Source organism: Hevea brasiliensis, chromosome 7 (assembly GCF_030052815.1).
Source record: "Hevea brasiliensis isolate MT/VB/25A 57/8 chromosome 7, ASM3005281v1, whole genome shotgun sequence".
NCBI lineage: Eukaryota > Viridiplantae > Streptophyta > Magnoliopsida > Malpighiales > Euphorbiaceae > Hevea > Hevea brasiliensis.
In genome coordinates, this window is record NC_079499.1 from 7,221,582 (window position 1) to 7,235,238 (window position 13,657).

Genomic DNA, 13,657 nt, shown 5'->3' on the forward strand with positions numbered 1-13,657 from the left:
CTTAATTAAGCTAATAAGAGTTTTATAATGTAACCCCCACCATGTGTCTCCTGCTCACTTAAGAGTAGATTCTTGATTTTGGCTAGTTCCACTAATCAATTCACCATTTTCAAGTGCATCTAAAACTCTAATAGCTTGAGATTCTTGAATAATATCATGACATTTATAAGAACCACCAATAACATTCACCACATTTGAAACTAAAGTGAAGAGTAATGCAATAGATACATCAGTTTTTGTAATAGCTACATGTTCTAATTGAAGTTGATGTGCAAAATAGTAAACATAGAAAGCACTTCCATTTTCCTTCAAGACTAGAGTTTTGAGACCATTAAACTCACCTCGCATGTTGCTTGCCCAATCATAGCCTTGGCCCCACAATCTTGATATGCTTAAGCTATGTTTGGAAAACAATGCATCTATGGCTGCATTTAGTGATAGAGCACTGGTGTCAGTAACATGTACAATGCCCAAAATATGCTCCATCACATGTCCATTCTTATGTACATAGTGTACAACAATAGCCATCTATTCCCTAGTTGATACATCCTAAGCTTCATCAACTAAAATAGAAAACAAAGCATCTTTAAGATCTCGAATAATAATTTTGATTGTTTTAGTTGCACAAGCACTGACAATGTCTTTTTGTATATCTGTTGATGTCACGACATTTATCTAAAATAACTCATTTGATGCCTTCATTATGATCAGCAAGAAATTGTTAAATTTCAAGACAATTGCCTTTGTTGGTTGAATTATTTGATTCATCATGGCTTCGAAAAGCTAAACCTTGCATGAGAAGAAATCCAACACAATCAATAGAAACATTCAAATGCATCCAGTAGTCATTTCGAGCTTGATTAGTTTGTCTATTCACAAATGTTCTAAAATGTTGTTGTTCATTCATTAAAGCTTGACAATTCCTCCAAGCTCGATTATGAGTACTGTTAGGGCCTCCAACATGTTCACCTAGTTTCTCCTTTTGCTTTTGCTTCCAATTTTGAAACCCTTTGACAACAAATGCATCATGCATGTTGTTTGCTACTAGATTTGAAAAGATAGCAATACAAGCAAAATGCCTTGTCTATTGTTGTGTTGTATTCTAACCAGGAAAATTCATCATACCAAGAGGGATTAAATCACCATAAAATATTTCCTAGCATAATTTGTTTGAATTTGTGATCACGAGGTTGATAAGGACCCTTTTGCAAGTACCACCTCCGTGTTTCATCCCGTACATTAGGATGATATCCCATAATTGGCTTATGCAATGCAGGATCAGTAGAAAGATTGTCCTTATCATACTCAAAATAACTCTTTTTTATGCATTGTTTCTTCAAATATTTATCCAATGTAGCCATATCTATGATAAAAAAAAATTCATAGTTATTAATTATTATATTAATACATTTAATTTCAATCTATTGTAAAAATATAAATAAAAGAATATGAAATTCTAAATAATGATTAACTGAATATATCAAAAAATATGTAAATTTCTAATTCAAATAAAGCATTTATCATAATATATCAATATAAAAATTTGAGGTCAAATGAGTTATTGCTATTTTCATATCAATCAAAATAGTTAGGTAACAATCAAACAAATTACTACTATTTTATTATCAATCAATATAGCTAAAAATTATTATGGTATTACTAACCAGATTGAAATAAGGAATAGTTGAAAATAGTAATAACAATCTATCAATTGAAATAAGGAATAATTAAAAACAAATTATAATTACTAAACAGATTCTTACTATTTTTTTGTTGGCACTTTTTCCCCTGGGCAATAGGATGTGGCTGTCTCAACCTCTTTCTCCTGATCGCAGATCATAGTTGAGATGAATAAAAAAAAGATTCATCCCTCTTTTCTTTCTCTTTGTTTAAAAAACAATAAAAAGCCTTTCTTATGAAGTTTTCATTTTTATCTCCCTCTCTCTGTCAGTTGTCCTTTTGGCTTATTTGAGAATTTTTAGATATATTTTGTTCTTTTTTAATTCTCATTAAAAAAGCTTTGTTATTATAATTTTAAATTTTAAAATGTTAATTAAAACTTTTGCAATCTGAAATCTATTTATAAAGGTCCCATCATTTTCTTCCTTTTTGTTGGTAATTGAAAAAGAAAGAAGATTTTTTTTTTATTTAAGTCTCACCATTACTCTTCTTTACCTTGTGAATTGTTATTAAATTAATCAATTAATATTCATTCAATTGTTAATTTTCAACCAATTAATACATATTTAATTGTATTAGTTATGTTAATTGACTTTGTTATGTTACTATTCAATATCTCCTTAAATTTTTCATAACCGATTGAAGTTACTCTTATCATATATAAAACTAGTTAAATGCTTGTGCATTGCATAATATATTTAAAATTATACTTTTTAATGTAATTTTTATTTTTAATTGATCTTAAGGTATAAAATATTTATAATAAAATGAAATGCACAACAATTGAAGAAGGATTAAAAAGCAAATTTATGAAAAAATTAGTAATTAAACAATAATTAATTAAATAAAGATGAAAAATGAGATAACAATGTCAATAATAAAGATACTTATGATGAAATCAAAATGAGAGTTAAAAATCTAGTATAAAAGAAAAAAATTACTATAATTATAAAGTATAACAATCTTTATTTGGTAAGTGTCACGTGGTAAAAAAAAAAATTTATCCACATGACAACACCATAGAAAAATATGTTTGCTTTATATATATACACTAGAGGTACGGTGGTAATATATATTTTTTATTTTTTAATTTTATATGTTAATTATTATCTAAATTTTATATTTTAATTAATTTGTCCTTATAAATAAAGACACATTGTTATTATTATTAAATTAATTTTCATTGAAAATTTTCTCTTAATTAATTTAATTTAAATATTTTTCACTTATTTTAGTAGTACATTTTTTTATTAATTTTAAATAATTTTTCACTTATTTTAGTAGTACATTTTTTTATTAATTTTTAGTGTCATTAATTAAAAATAACTTATTTAATTCTTTTTTATATATGAATTAATGATAGTTTCTATTCCTATTTTTTTTAAAGTCTAGTAAAAAAAAATTTAAACTTTAATTATCCAACTGGTTAGATTATTTGGGTCCTACCAATCGATCTTACTATGATGTTTTAGAATTACTATTTAAAGTGAATTTTAGAAGATTTTTTAAAATATAATTTGTTTATGCTGTTTTAGAAATATTGTTCTTTAAAATATTTTTCAGAAACGTTTTTCTTCAAATTTTCTTTAGGAAATTTTTTTTAAACAAATTAGGAAAAAATTTAAACAAAATTTTTTAACAAATTATTTAAAAAAAGTTATCTTTTTGTTAATAATTGAAATTATTTTATGGGAGAAAGTGTCATAATATAACATAATTTATAGTAATAAATATAATGTAAGTTATAATATAATATTAAATATAATTAATATTTAATCAATTTTAAAATAGAAACTGTTAAAATTATTTAATTTATTTAAAAAATATTATTTAATTGATAATTTACGTTTTAATCTTGTACAGCACCTTGTAAATATTGAACAAAAATAACCAGAGGTCTTTAATTATATATAAATTATGAACACAATGCGGGATATTATCATATTCTATTAATATTGTTGTAACATCTAAATAATTATCTAATACAGCCCCACAAATAAATATGTGCAGTTATTAAAATTGATAAAAAAAAAAAAAAAGACTTTTTTTAGTGGAATGTTACAATTGTTAGAAAATGATAGTAATAAAGTGAGATAAAGCACTAGTTCGAGGTGTGGTGGCACTATCCTTACAGATAATTCTGGCATACGTCACTATCATTTGGGATTTGATGAACTCTTCCTAATATTATAAGAAAGCAGGAATTAACAAAATTATAAATAAATTTTGAAAATCGAGACCAATAACATTGAGTAGAAACAATAAAACAATAAAGCAAATTAGAAAGGAATTTGAAAATAAAATATGAGAAGAGAAACTTTTCTAATAACTTATTTAGTATCCCAAATGACTCAAAGTATCGACTATTTACAAGCATGGTGTTAGAGAAAAATCAAATCTTATTTAATTTAAACATTAAACCATTTTTAATTGAATAAATTAAATTTAATTTAAACATTAAACCGTATTTGATTAAAATAAATTAAATTTAAATTACTTTGAAATAATCACAATAAAATAGTTATAAGTCTTTTACATAGTTACAATTATGACAATGGATGACAATTAATATTAAAATAAAAGCAGCTTTTTTTTTTTATTAATTATACCATAAATTAATCTTGAAAAGATTCAAACTTAAATAATCTTGAAAAGATTCAAACTTAAATGAAATGGCTCAAATCCTCATGGATTCTTTTCTTTCCTTTTTATTCTCATAAAATAGGAAAATTGGATTTTTTTTTTTCCTTTCATTTCTATTTTATTCCTATATAATTCAAACCAGCGATAGAAGAATAATAACAAAGGCAACGCAAATTACCAAACAAATCCAAGATGCATTAAATGTTGAAGTAGAAAATAAATTAGGATTTAAAACTGAAACCAGCCAAAAAAAAAAAGGATTTTGAAGATGGAAAGTTGTTAATAGAGCTTTTAAAACGTCATTATTTCTTGGATAGAATTCTTTCAAAACATTATTATATAGAATTAAATGCTCTATTACTTTTAGAATGCCTTTCTCCATTTAAATTCATAATTTTATAATTTTAAATACCTATGATTCTATATGATCTTAATAATATTTACATTAAAAATAATAATATATTACTCCCTCCATCCCATAAATCTTTTCTTAATATACCCTTTATTTATATTGCATCATTAAAAATTAAATAACTTATCATACTAAATTATTTTTAAAATTAATAAATTTTATTTTTTCAATGCATATTAAATTGGAGTATGTTAGTAAGTTAGGAGTCTATTTCCACAACTAAAATAGCTGATGCCACAACTTTTTAAACGTAACTTTAATTGTTTTGACTTGTTCGTCCCTATACAATATCATTCTTCAAAATTATTATGGATCAATTTTTTATGGTTGTAAATAAATATTTTTCTTAATAATTATTCAATTTTAGAAATTAAAAAGTTATATATAATTCTGATTAGATAAAAGTAAAAAATTTTCATTTAGAAAATAATTGGGAAAACAAAATATTTATTATAAAAGAATTTCTTTTATCTAAATTGACAATTCAAGTAAAGTTTTGACCAAAATTATTGATTACGCGTAATTAAAACAATATTTAAAAAGTTATGGTGTTAGCCATTATAGTTATGGAAATAGACCCTCAATAAGTTATTATTTTAAAAAGAATAATGAATTATAATTGGAGACAAGTAAAAAAGGAAACAAAGCTTATGGATGTAAATTATATTTCAAATCGCAATAGTATTTTTTTTTTCTAAAAAGAAATATAGAGATAAGGATTTATTTATGAAATTATTGATCCAATATCATTATACTCAGAATGCTTAACAAAAAAATAGCCTATAAATAGAGTAATCAGCCATGTTGTATGCACCAAGCAACAGAGTTGAAAGAGATAGCTTAAGAATTTTTCTGGAGAATTAATGGCGAGCAACAAGGTGATGGTGGGCTTGTGGGCATTTGGATCAGTGCTTTTGTTTGTGATCAGCAGTGGAAACACAGTGCAAGGACAAGGAATCACATGTGCCCAAGCCATAACTACATTGCAGCCATGCCTTCCCTTCTTGCTGGGAACTGCTTCATCACCCAATCCCTCTTGCTGTTCGGGCGTACAGACGTTGAACAAGGAGGCTAACACCACAGAAATACGCAGACAGCTTTGCCAATGTATCAAGACAGCTGCTGCATCTGCTGGTGTTAACCCTGGGAATGCTAAGCAACTTCCTGGCTTGTGCAATGTCAATCTTCCAGTGCCTATCGACCCCAGTGTGGACTGTAGCAAGTAAAAAATTTTATATCTTTTTTTTACGTGAATTTAATTTCTTCCTTTTTCTCTTGCTGAATTCTCCCATTTCAACTATTCTTTTGTGGTGTGCAGGATTCCAGCCATATTGGGAACTGCCTAGAGGGCCATGCTGTTGCATGTCTCAGAAGAATAAATTATAAAAGAGAGGCATTAATTAAATAAATTATTAGCTATGATGCTAGGCATGTATGATTGTATACAGTGGTGAGTATAATCTAATGGTAGTTACATATATGTTGAATCTGGGAAATCCAAATTCAACTCCTCCTACATATGTAACAAAAAAATGAGGCATGTATGGTTATATCAATAAGATCATTTGTGGGTTTCCTTTCCAGAATTTTTGATACTCCAATCAAGCAATTTCTGTAATTTTTCCACTATCATATATACTCCAATTGTTGCAATAAACAAATTAAAAAAAAAAGGGAAAAAGAAAAAATGCACTTCAACAGTACATGACTAATGGACTTATTTGTCCAGTTAATATAATTCCAAAGATGATCGCTCAAATTCTTTGCACGCTAAGGTAAATTTGAAGTGATATATAACTGTTGCTACATTAATTTGGTTAACATGTCTATTTTTTTATTCGTAAGATGATTAATAAATCAAATAATAAATTAGTAAATTATGCAATGGAAAGCAAATTTCTCTTCTTAAACAATTTTTGTCATAAATATCTCACGATTGATAATTAAAAAGATTCAATTTTAAAATTTCTACATTTTCTATAATTTTAAAGGTTAATGAAGACTAATTTTTTAATAATAAATATATTTTTTTAATATAATATATTGGCAAAGCTGTACTTCAAGTGGAATTGGATATGAAAAGAAAAAATTTAAGTACTTTTATTAAGTATAGAGTGTGTATATTTAAATGATGGCATATTATAATAAATTAAAAAAAAAATCATAAACAATAATAGAGATGATAATTATGTGAATCTTTAGATATGTGGTTATTGAAACTGTGGGTGTGGACACTATTTTACTGTAGTACCAAGTATTTGGGGGTAAATTATACGGAGAGTATACAATAATAAGATACTTAAATTTTAATTTGTAACACACTTCAAGGGTATGTAATAGTAAGGTAAATTTTATATGCAGTCACTTAACTTTATTAGTATTTTCGTACAAGTCATTAAATTTTAATTTTTTTCATAAAATTCACTAAAATTCAATTTGATTTTATAAAAATCACTATGATCAGAAAATTAAAAGTTTTCAGTTTAACCTACTGATGTGTTAACTATTTATAAATAAAATTATCTTATTTTATTAGTTTCTTAAAAAAATAAGATGCATAAAATGCACCCATCTACTCCATTGCCATCATATCCCTCTCTTTTCTTCATTTTCTCTCAATCAATAACTACTAGTTAACTAATTTTATTTGTAAAATAGTTAACAATTTAACCTAAAAACTTTTAATATTTAGTTACAGTGAATTTTATGAAATCAAATTGAAATTTAATAAGTTTTATGAAAAAAAAAATTATGACTTTTGTCACGACCTAAATTATAAGCCCGACCGGCGCTAGAACTTGAGTTAGCATAAGACCCATAAAGCCTATAGTAAGCCTAACTATTATAGCCTAACCATAAAGCCCATATGCTAAGCCCCAATTTAAGAAACTAACCAAACAGAGTTCGGCCATAAATTGAACTATCCAACTAGGAGTTTTTAGCTCACCCGACCTATAAATAAAAAATATATCAAATTGGGGAGCTCAGCTCACCCTTACTATCCTTAATCAATCAAACGGGAGCTTAGTTCCCTCATTCATAAAACAGTCCATCTCAAATACCCATACACAATCACATATATATTATTATTACAACCCCAAGGTTTAGTTATTTCAAACCCAAATAAATATTACACTATTAATATATGCAGAGTTCTAGAATAAAGATAAAGAAAAAGAAGAATACACTAGAACTTCTTTGACTGAACCTGTGATAAAGAATACAGGTTATACTAAAAAAGGGATCCTCCTGTAGCCTGAAAAAATAAGGTGAATAGAAGTGAGCGTTCGACTTATAGAGTAAGCTATTGATTTTAAATACAAATTCTATAATTATATAGGGGTAATGCATATCTAAGGATGAAATGCAATACACATCATCAAAGTCAATCAAATTCAGGCAATATTCGCGCAAATAATAATTTGGATCACTCACACACCCGTTTGTCACATCAATCAAATATATATATATATATATATATATGGGAGCTGATCCCCTACAACTCTCTTAATTTCAACCTCTGCTAGCGAGATCAACTCGAGCCAGACTTTTTCTTAATAATCCAAATGCGAGGGTCAACAAGATCAACTTAAAGTCATACTCACCCCAACTTATCACAAAAAGGACTGGGCCCCAAGTGAGACTAGCTCAAGCCGATTTGCCTGTCCTGCTCATATTTAGTACCACACCTAACACACGTCGATACACGCACACAGTTTTAAATTACTCAAAGGTGACACCCACATCAATTTCATCAAGTAATAATGCAACACAAAGTGTGCCTATAATAACTATATATATATATATATAATTATAAGTTAATGCAAGAGCATATCTTGATGTATAATAATATTGAAATTATAAATAAAATCAATATCTACTTATAGTACACCGGAGACTATTAGGGTAGCTGAGTGGAGGCTGTCCCTGCTCACCTTAATAATTATATTAATGAATTTGTCAGTTCTAATATAAAATAAGAACTTAGAAAATAAAAAAATATCCTAATTTATGCTGAAAATTTGACAGAATTTTCTTATACTTAGGACCTACACATCATGCAAAGTGGTTCAAATCACACTTCTAAAATCATAAGTCCCATATCTATGTCTCATCAACATCATATGGCCTCTCCTGGGCCCTCCAAACTACAAAATTAAAAAATTTAGTTATAGCCCCTAAAACTTGCATTCTGCAAAAATCATTCATGCTAGCTCTAAAAATTTTAAAATTTTGCTCCGCAGTCCTTAATAATGCTATAAAACTATTGCAAAAAGAATTGTAATTTTCTAACTACCCACGAATATTTTATGAATTTTTATTCTAAATCAGCACTATATAAATAAGGGAACTTAGAGTTCGGGTTTGCCTACGTTGATTCTAATACTTGAAACGCGTCTGGGACATCTGAAAATAGTGAGCGGGACTATAATTTTAACCCATTTCTAAAACAGCTTTGGCAACTCGTCTGTCCGGCCTAAAATTGCAGATCTGATCGCCAGTGAAATTTTCATGAACGAAGGTAGCTACGTAAAGCCCACAATATTAGGAGTTAGAATATAATTTTTATGACATCAAATAAGCTAATTTAAGGCTCGAAAAAATATTGCGAAGTCCGTAGAATCTTCCGAATTTTCGGTGTTGAAAAATTTTAAAATTTATATCAACGCAAATCTCTCACCGAGTGGAGCATACCGGTACTCTCGGAATCTTCGTGGGGTTCCCAATTTAAAAGAAATTTAGCCTAAAAGTCGAAATGAGCTAAAACTTCCCAAGCTCGATTCGGATAAATCGCTTGACGAAAATTTGCGTTCTTGATGTCTTTGGAAAGCTCTTGAAGTATAGAAGGTAATTGAGACTGGACCCAATCCAATTAGTAACTGGATTGGCCGGATTTTGGCCGAAAAGTCGAAGAACCACACGCTGCGTGTGAGGGAGTTTCAAGCTCAATTTTCTAGCTATCTAAGCAGCGGTCGACGGCAAGCAGGTGTCCTGGTGGTGTGTTCGCAAGTGGGGGAGGGAGGGGAGGTGGTGGCCCGTGGTGGGGAGGAGAGAGAAAATAGAGAGGAAAAGAGGAGAGGTCGTGCACAGGGGAGAGGGAAGGAAAGAAAAAGAATGTTGATCTGATTCGATCGATTCGATTTAATCCGGTTCGATTCAGCTAGTTTGATTCAGGATATCAAAAATTAAATTTTTACTCTGTCCTGGAACCTAAAATGAGGCTCAAAAATTTCGAAAAAATTATAGAAAAATAAAAAAAAAATCTATGGAGTCCAAATATAATTTTTTATTTGCCACGTGGTCTTTAAATTAATTTTTAAAAATAAATAAAATTTATTGTCTTAGGAAAATCAAACCCGATTTTAAAAATTTAGAAAATTTTAAATAAATTTTCATAATATTTAATACAATAAAATATTATAATTTTCATATAAAATAATTATTTAAAAATTTGAGGTGTTACGTTTTTTCTCCATTGCAGAAAATTTATTCTTGAATTTTATACAAAGTAGAATAAAAGTGTAGGATTACATATTAAATAAATACCGGTACTTGCTGCGCATATCCTGTTTTGACTTCCATGTGCATTCTTCTACTGACTGGCTCCTCCACAGAACCTTAACTATAGGGATCTGCTTTGATCAAAACTGTCTTATTTGATAGTCTATTATGGCAACAAGTTACTCCTCGAAGGTCAAGTCCTCATTCAACTCCACCATATCTGGCTGTAGCACATGAGAAGGATCAAGAATGTACTTCCTAAGCATGGAGATGTGGAACACTGGATGGACATGAGAAAGGCTTAGTGATAACTCTAGCCGGTAGGCAATTGCTCCTACTCTGTCCATGATCTCAAAAGGCCTTATGTATCGGGGTGCCAGTTTACCTTTCTTTCCAAACCTTATGACTCCCTTTATAGGGGAGACCTTCAGGAATACATAGTCACCCACTATAAACTCTATAGCCTTTTGCCTAGGATCGGCATAGCTCTTCTACCTATTAAAGACTATTTTTAAATGTTTCTTGATCAAAGGGACCATCTCTGAAGTGTACCACACCAGGTCTACATCATGTACCCTTACTTCTCCAACTTCTATTCAACACAGAGAAGACCTACACTTCTTATCATATAGTGTCTTGTAAGGTGCCATTCCAATGCTGGAATGGTAGCTATTATTGTAAGTAAACTCCACTAATGGTAGCTGATCATCTCACTGTCTTCCAAAATCCAGGATACACATACGAAGCATATCCTCCAATGTCTGAATTATTCTCTTAGATTGCCCATCTGTCTGAGGGTAGAAGGCTGTACTAAAGTTTAATTGTGTGCCAAGTGCCTCCTGGAGTTTCCTCCAAAATTGAGAATTGAACTAGGGACCCTTCTCAGATATCATGGAAGCAGGAACTCTATGCAATCTGGCTATTTCACAAATGTACACCCTTACATATTGGGCTACTGAATAAGTGGAAGTGAGCCAACTTGGTTAGACAATCCACTATCACCCAAATAGAATCATATCCCCGTGTGGCACGAGGTAACTCAGTCATGAAGTCCATAGTAATTATTTCCCATTTTCACTTTGGAATAGAAATCTCATACAACTTCGCTGATGGCCTCTGATGTTCAAACTTTACCTTTTGACATGTTAAGCACTTGGACACAAAGTCAGTTATATCTCTTTTCATGCCGTTCCACCAGTACCTTTGTAACACCCTCGCTTTAGCTAGTCCGTACATTCTACTGTTTCGATGATTAATGTCTATCTGGACAGCCAGAATTTCTAGAACTATATTTAGACTAGAGTAAGGAGTCATAAATAGCCCAAATAATAACCAGAAAAATTAAGAAAAATTTTAGAAATAAAATACATTAAGGTTAAATGAGTTGCAGTTCTAGCGAGGGGTTACTACACTGGGAAGTCACTGCGTAGACAGTTGACAATCCCAGACCTGTGAGGAACCCCGAGAAATAATTTTCGGGACATTATTAAAGGTCTACTGAGATACAAATGACATTAAAAATAACAAAGAGAAAAATAAAAATTTAAGGAACCGACGGATTAGGGATTTAATTGGTATTACCGAAAAAGTGGGACTATAACTCGAAGAGGGGCATTTTGGTCATTTGACACATAGAGTTGACTTTTGACCTAAATGTCCATTAAAATAAGTGATATTAAAATTTTGAAAATCCTATAAAAAAAGAAATAACATTTGTAATGTAATTAAAGTAAATATGGGGGGTATTAATCGAAATATCAAAACCTTGATTATTAAAACAAATTAACCAAGTTAGTGGGGATATAAAATGGGCATAAGATGACAAATCCTACCACTTCATGTCGTCCTCTTCCTCACTTCATCACAATGGCTGAATTCAATTCTCCCAAAATCCTCCATGGATGCTCCTCATGCAAGCTTCAATCACCTTCATTTTCACCATGATTTTCATTAATTCTTTCATTAAACTTTGTCTCCACACTTTGGAAAGTATATAGGCAGCAAAAGGAAGTGAAAATTTTGAAGTTTTACAAGGTTGAAAAATTCTTGAATCAAGGTTAGTGCTTAATCTTCCCACCTTTCTTTGTTAATTCTTGAATTAAAGTTAAATTTAGTTGATATACTAAGAAAATTGAAGAAAATGATGAAGGAATAGTGAGCCTTGAATTTGGCAGCCATAAAAAGCATAAGAGTTTGATTTATTTTTACATATAAATGATGACTAGTGAGGTTGATTAAGTAGTTATATGTTGAGGAATGAATTTTCATATTAGAAAATTTATGGAATATGTAATGTTGACCTTGACCATTTGAATTAGGGTTTTGAATTGATTATTGGAGACATGTATAAATTGTTGGAATTTGATCAAATTGAGATTTGATTGATGATAATTAGAAGTGCCATGTATGTAATTTATAGTTTGGGAGATGGAGGAATGAAAATTGGAAGTATTCTTTTGTGCAGGTTGAGTATTTGTTGAGGGCAGTGTATGTTTTGAGCTATAAGTGAAATTGTGTGACCCCAATTGATATGAGGCTAATTAGAGATAAAACTAGACCTAAAAAGCACAAATTTTCATATAGAAATCATGCTAAAATTTTGTCCAAAAAGTGACCAATATGTTGCTCTAATCCGGATTACCAAATGAGAACCCAGAAAATTTTACCAAATGAACAATATTCCTTCATTTGGTTATATCTCACTCTAAACAAGTCCAAATGACTTAAAATTTATACCATTGGAAAGCTTAGACATAGGGCTACAACTTTTGTGAAGAACACAAAGCCCAGAAATGTCATTAACCAAATGAAATTGTTTTCCCAAGTGGGGGTACCAAATCTGTCCAGAATCAAAACAGCCCAGAATTGCTGGACATATGTAACCTGACCAGCTTTGGTAAAAAGACCATAACTTGGTCCACAGGACTCCAAATGATATGAAATTAATGCCAAAATTTCAATAAGACATAGACCTACAATATTGGTATTTTGACCAAAACTCAAAAATTAAGAAAAATAGGTCAATTGACTAGGTTAAGTTAATGCATTTGCATAGGTGATTATTGACTCCAGCATAGTCTTTTTATGATATCTCTCACTAGAAAACTTCAATTGAGATGTGCCATATAGTTCTAGAAAGCTAAGTAGTAGAACTCAAAATGTGGTATATTGGTGTTATTAGAACTAACATACCTAGTGTTTATGAAATAGTCAACATTTTGGTTGACTAGTGAAATGAATAGTAACTACACAATATCAAATGTAAAGAATCACATAATTAACTTTGTAATATGCTATAGAATGCCTAGTATGATTGGTTTGGATAGGTTGGCATGCCAATAGGGTTTTGATAGCAGTATTGCATATGACATTATGCCATTCTGTAATTTATGGCTTTTATGGCCATTTTGTGACATTATG

General features: G+C 29.7%; 1 protein-coding gene across 1 annotated transcript; it reads left to right on the forward strand.

The window, feature by feature from the left end:
- Positions 1-5,606: 5,606 nt before the first annotated feature.
- Positions 5,607-5,961, forward strand: LOC110651572 (non-specific lipid-transfer protein). Its single transcript, XM_021806942.2, has one exon. The coding sequence runs from the start codon at positions 5,617-5,619 to the stop codon at positions 5,959-5,961; it is 345 nt and encodes a 114-aa protein (XP_021662634.1). The 5' UTR covers positions 5,607-5,616.
- The last annotated feature ends 7,696 nt before the right edge of the window (positions 5,962-13,657 follow it).

What these genes read in the sequence shown, in the direction of transcription:
- LOC110651572 (XM_021806942.2), top strand. Translation starts at nt 5,617, where the DNA reads ATGGTGGGCTTGTGGGCATTTGGATCAGTGCTTTTGTTTGTGATCAGC.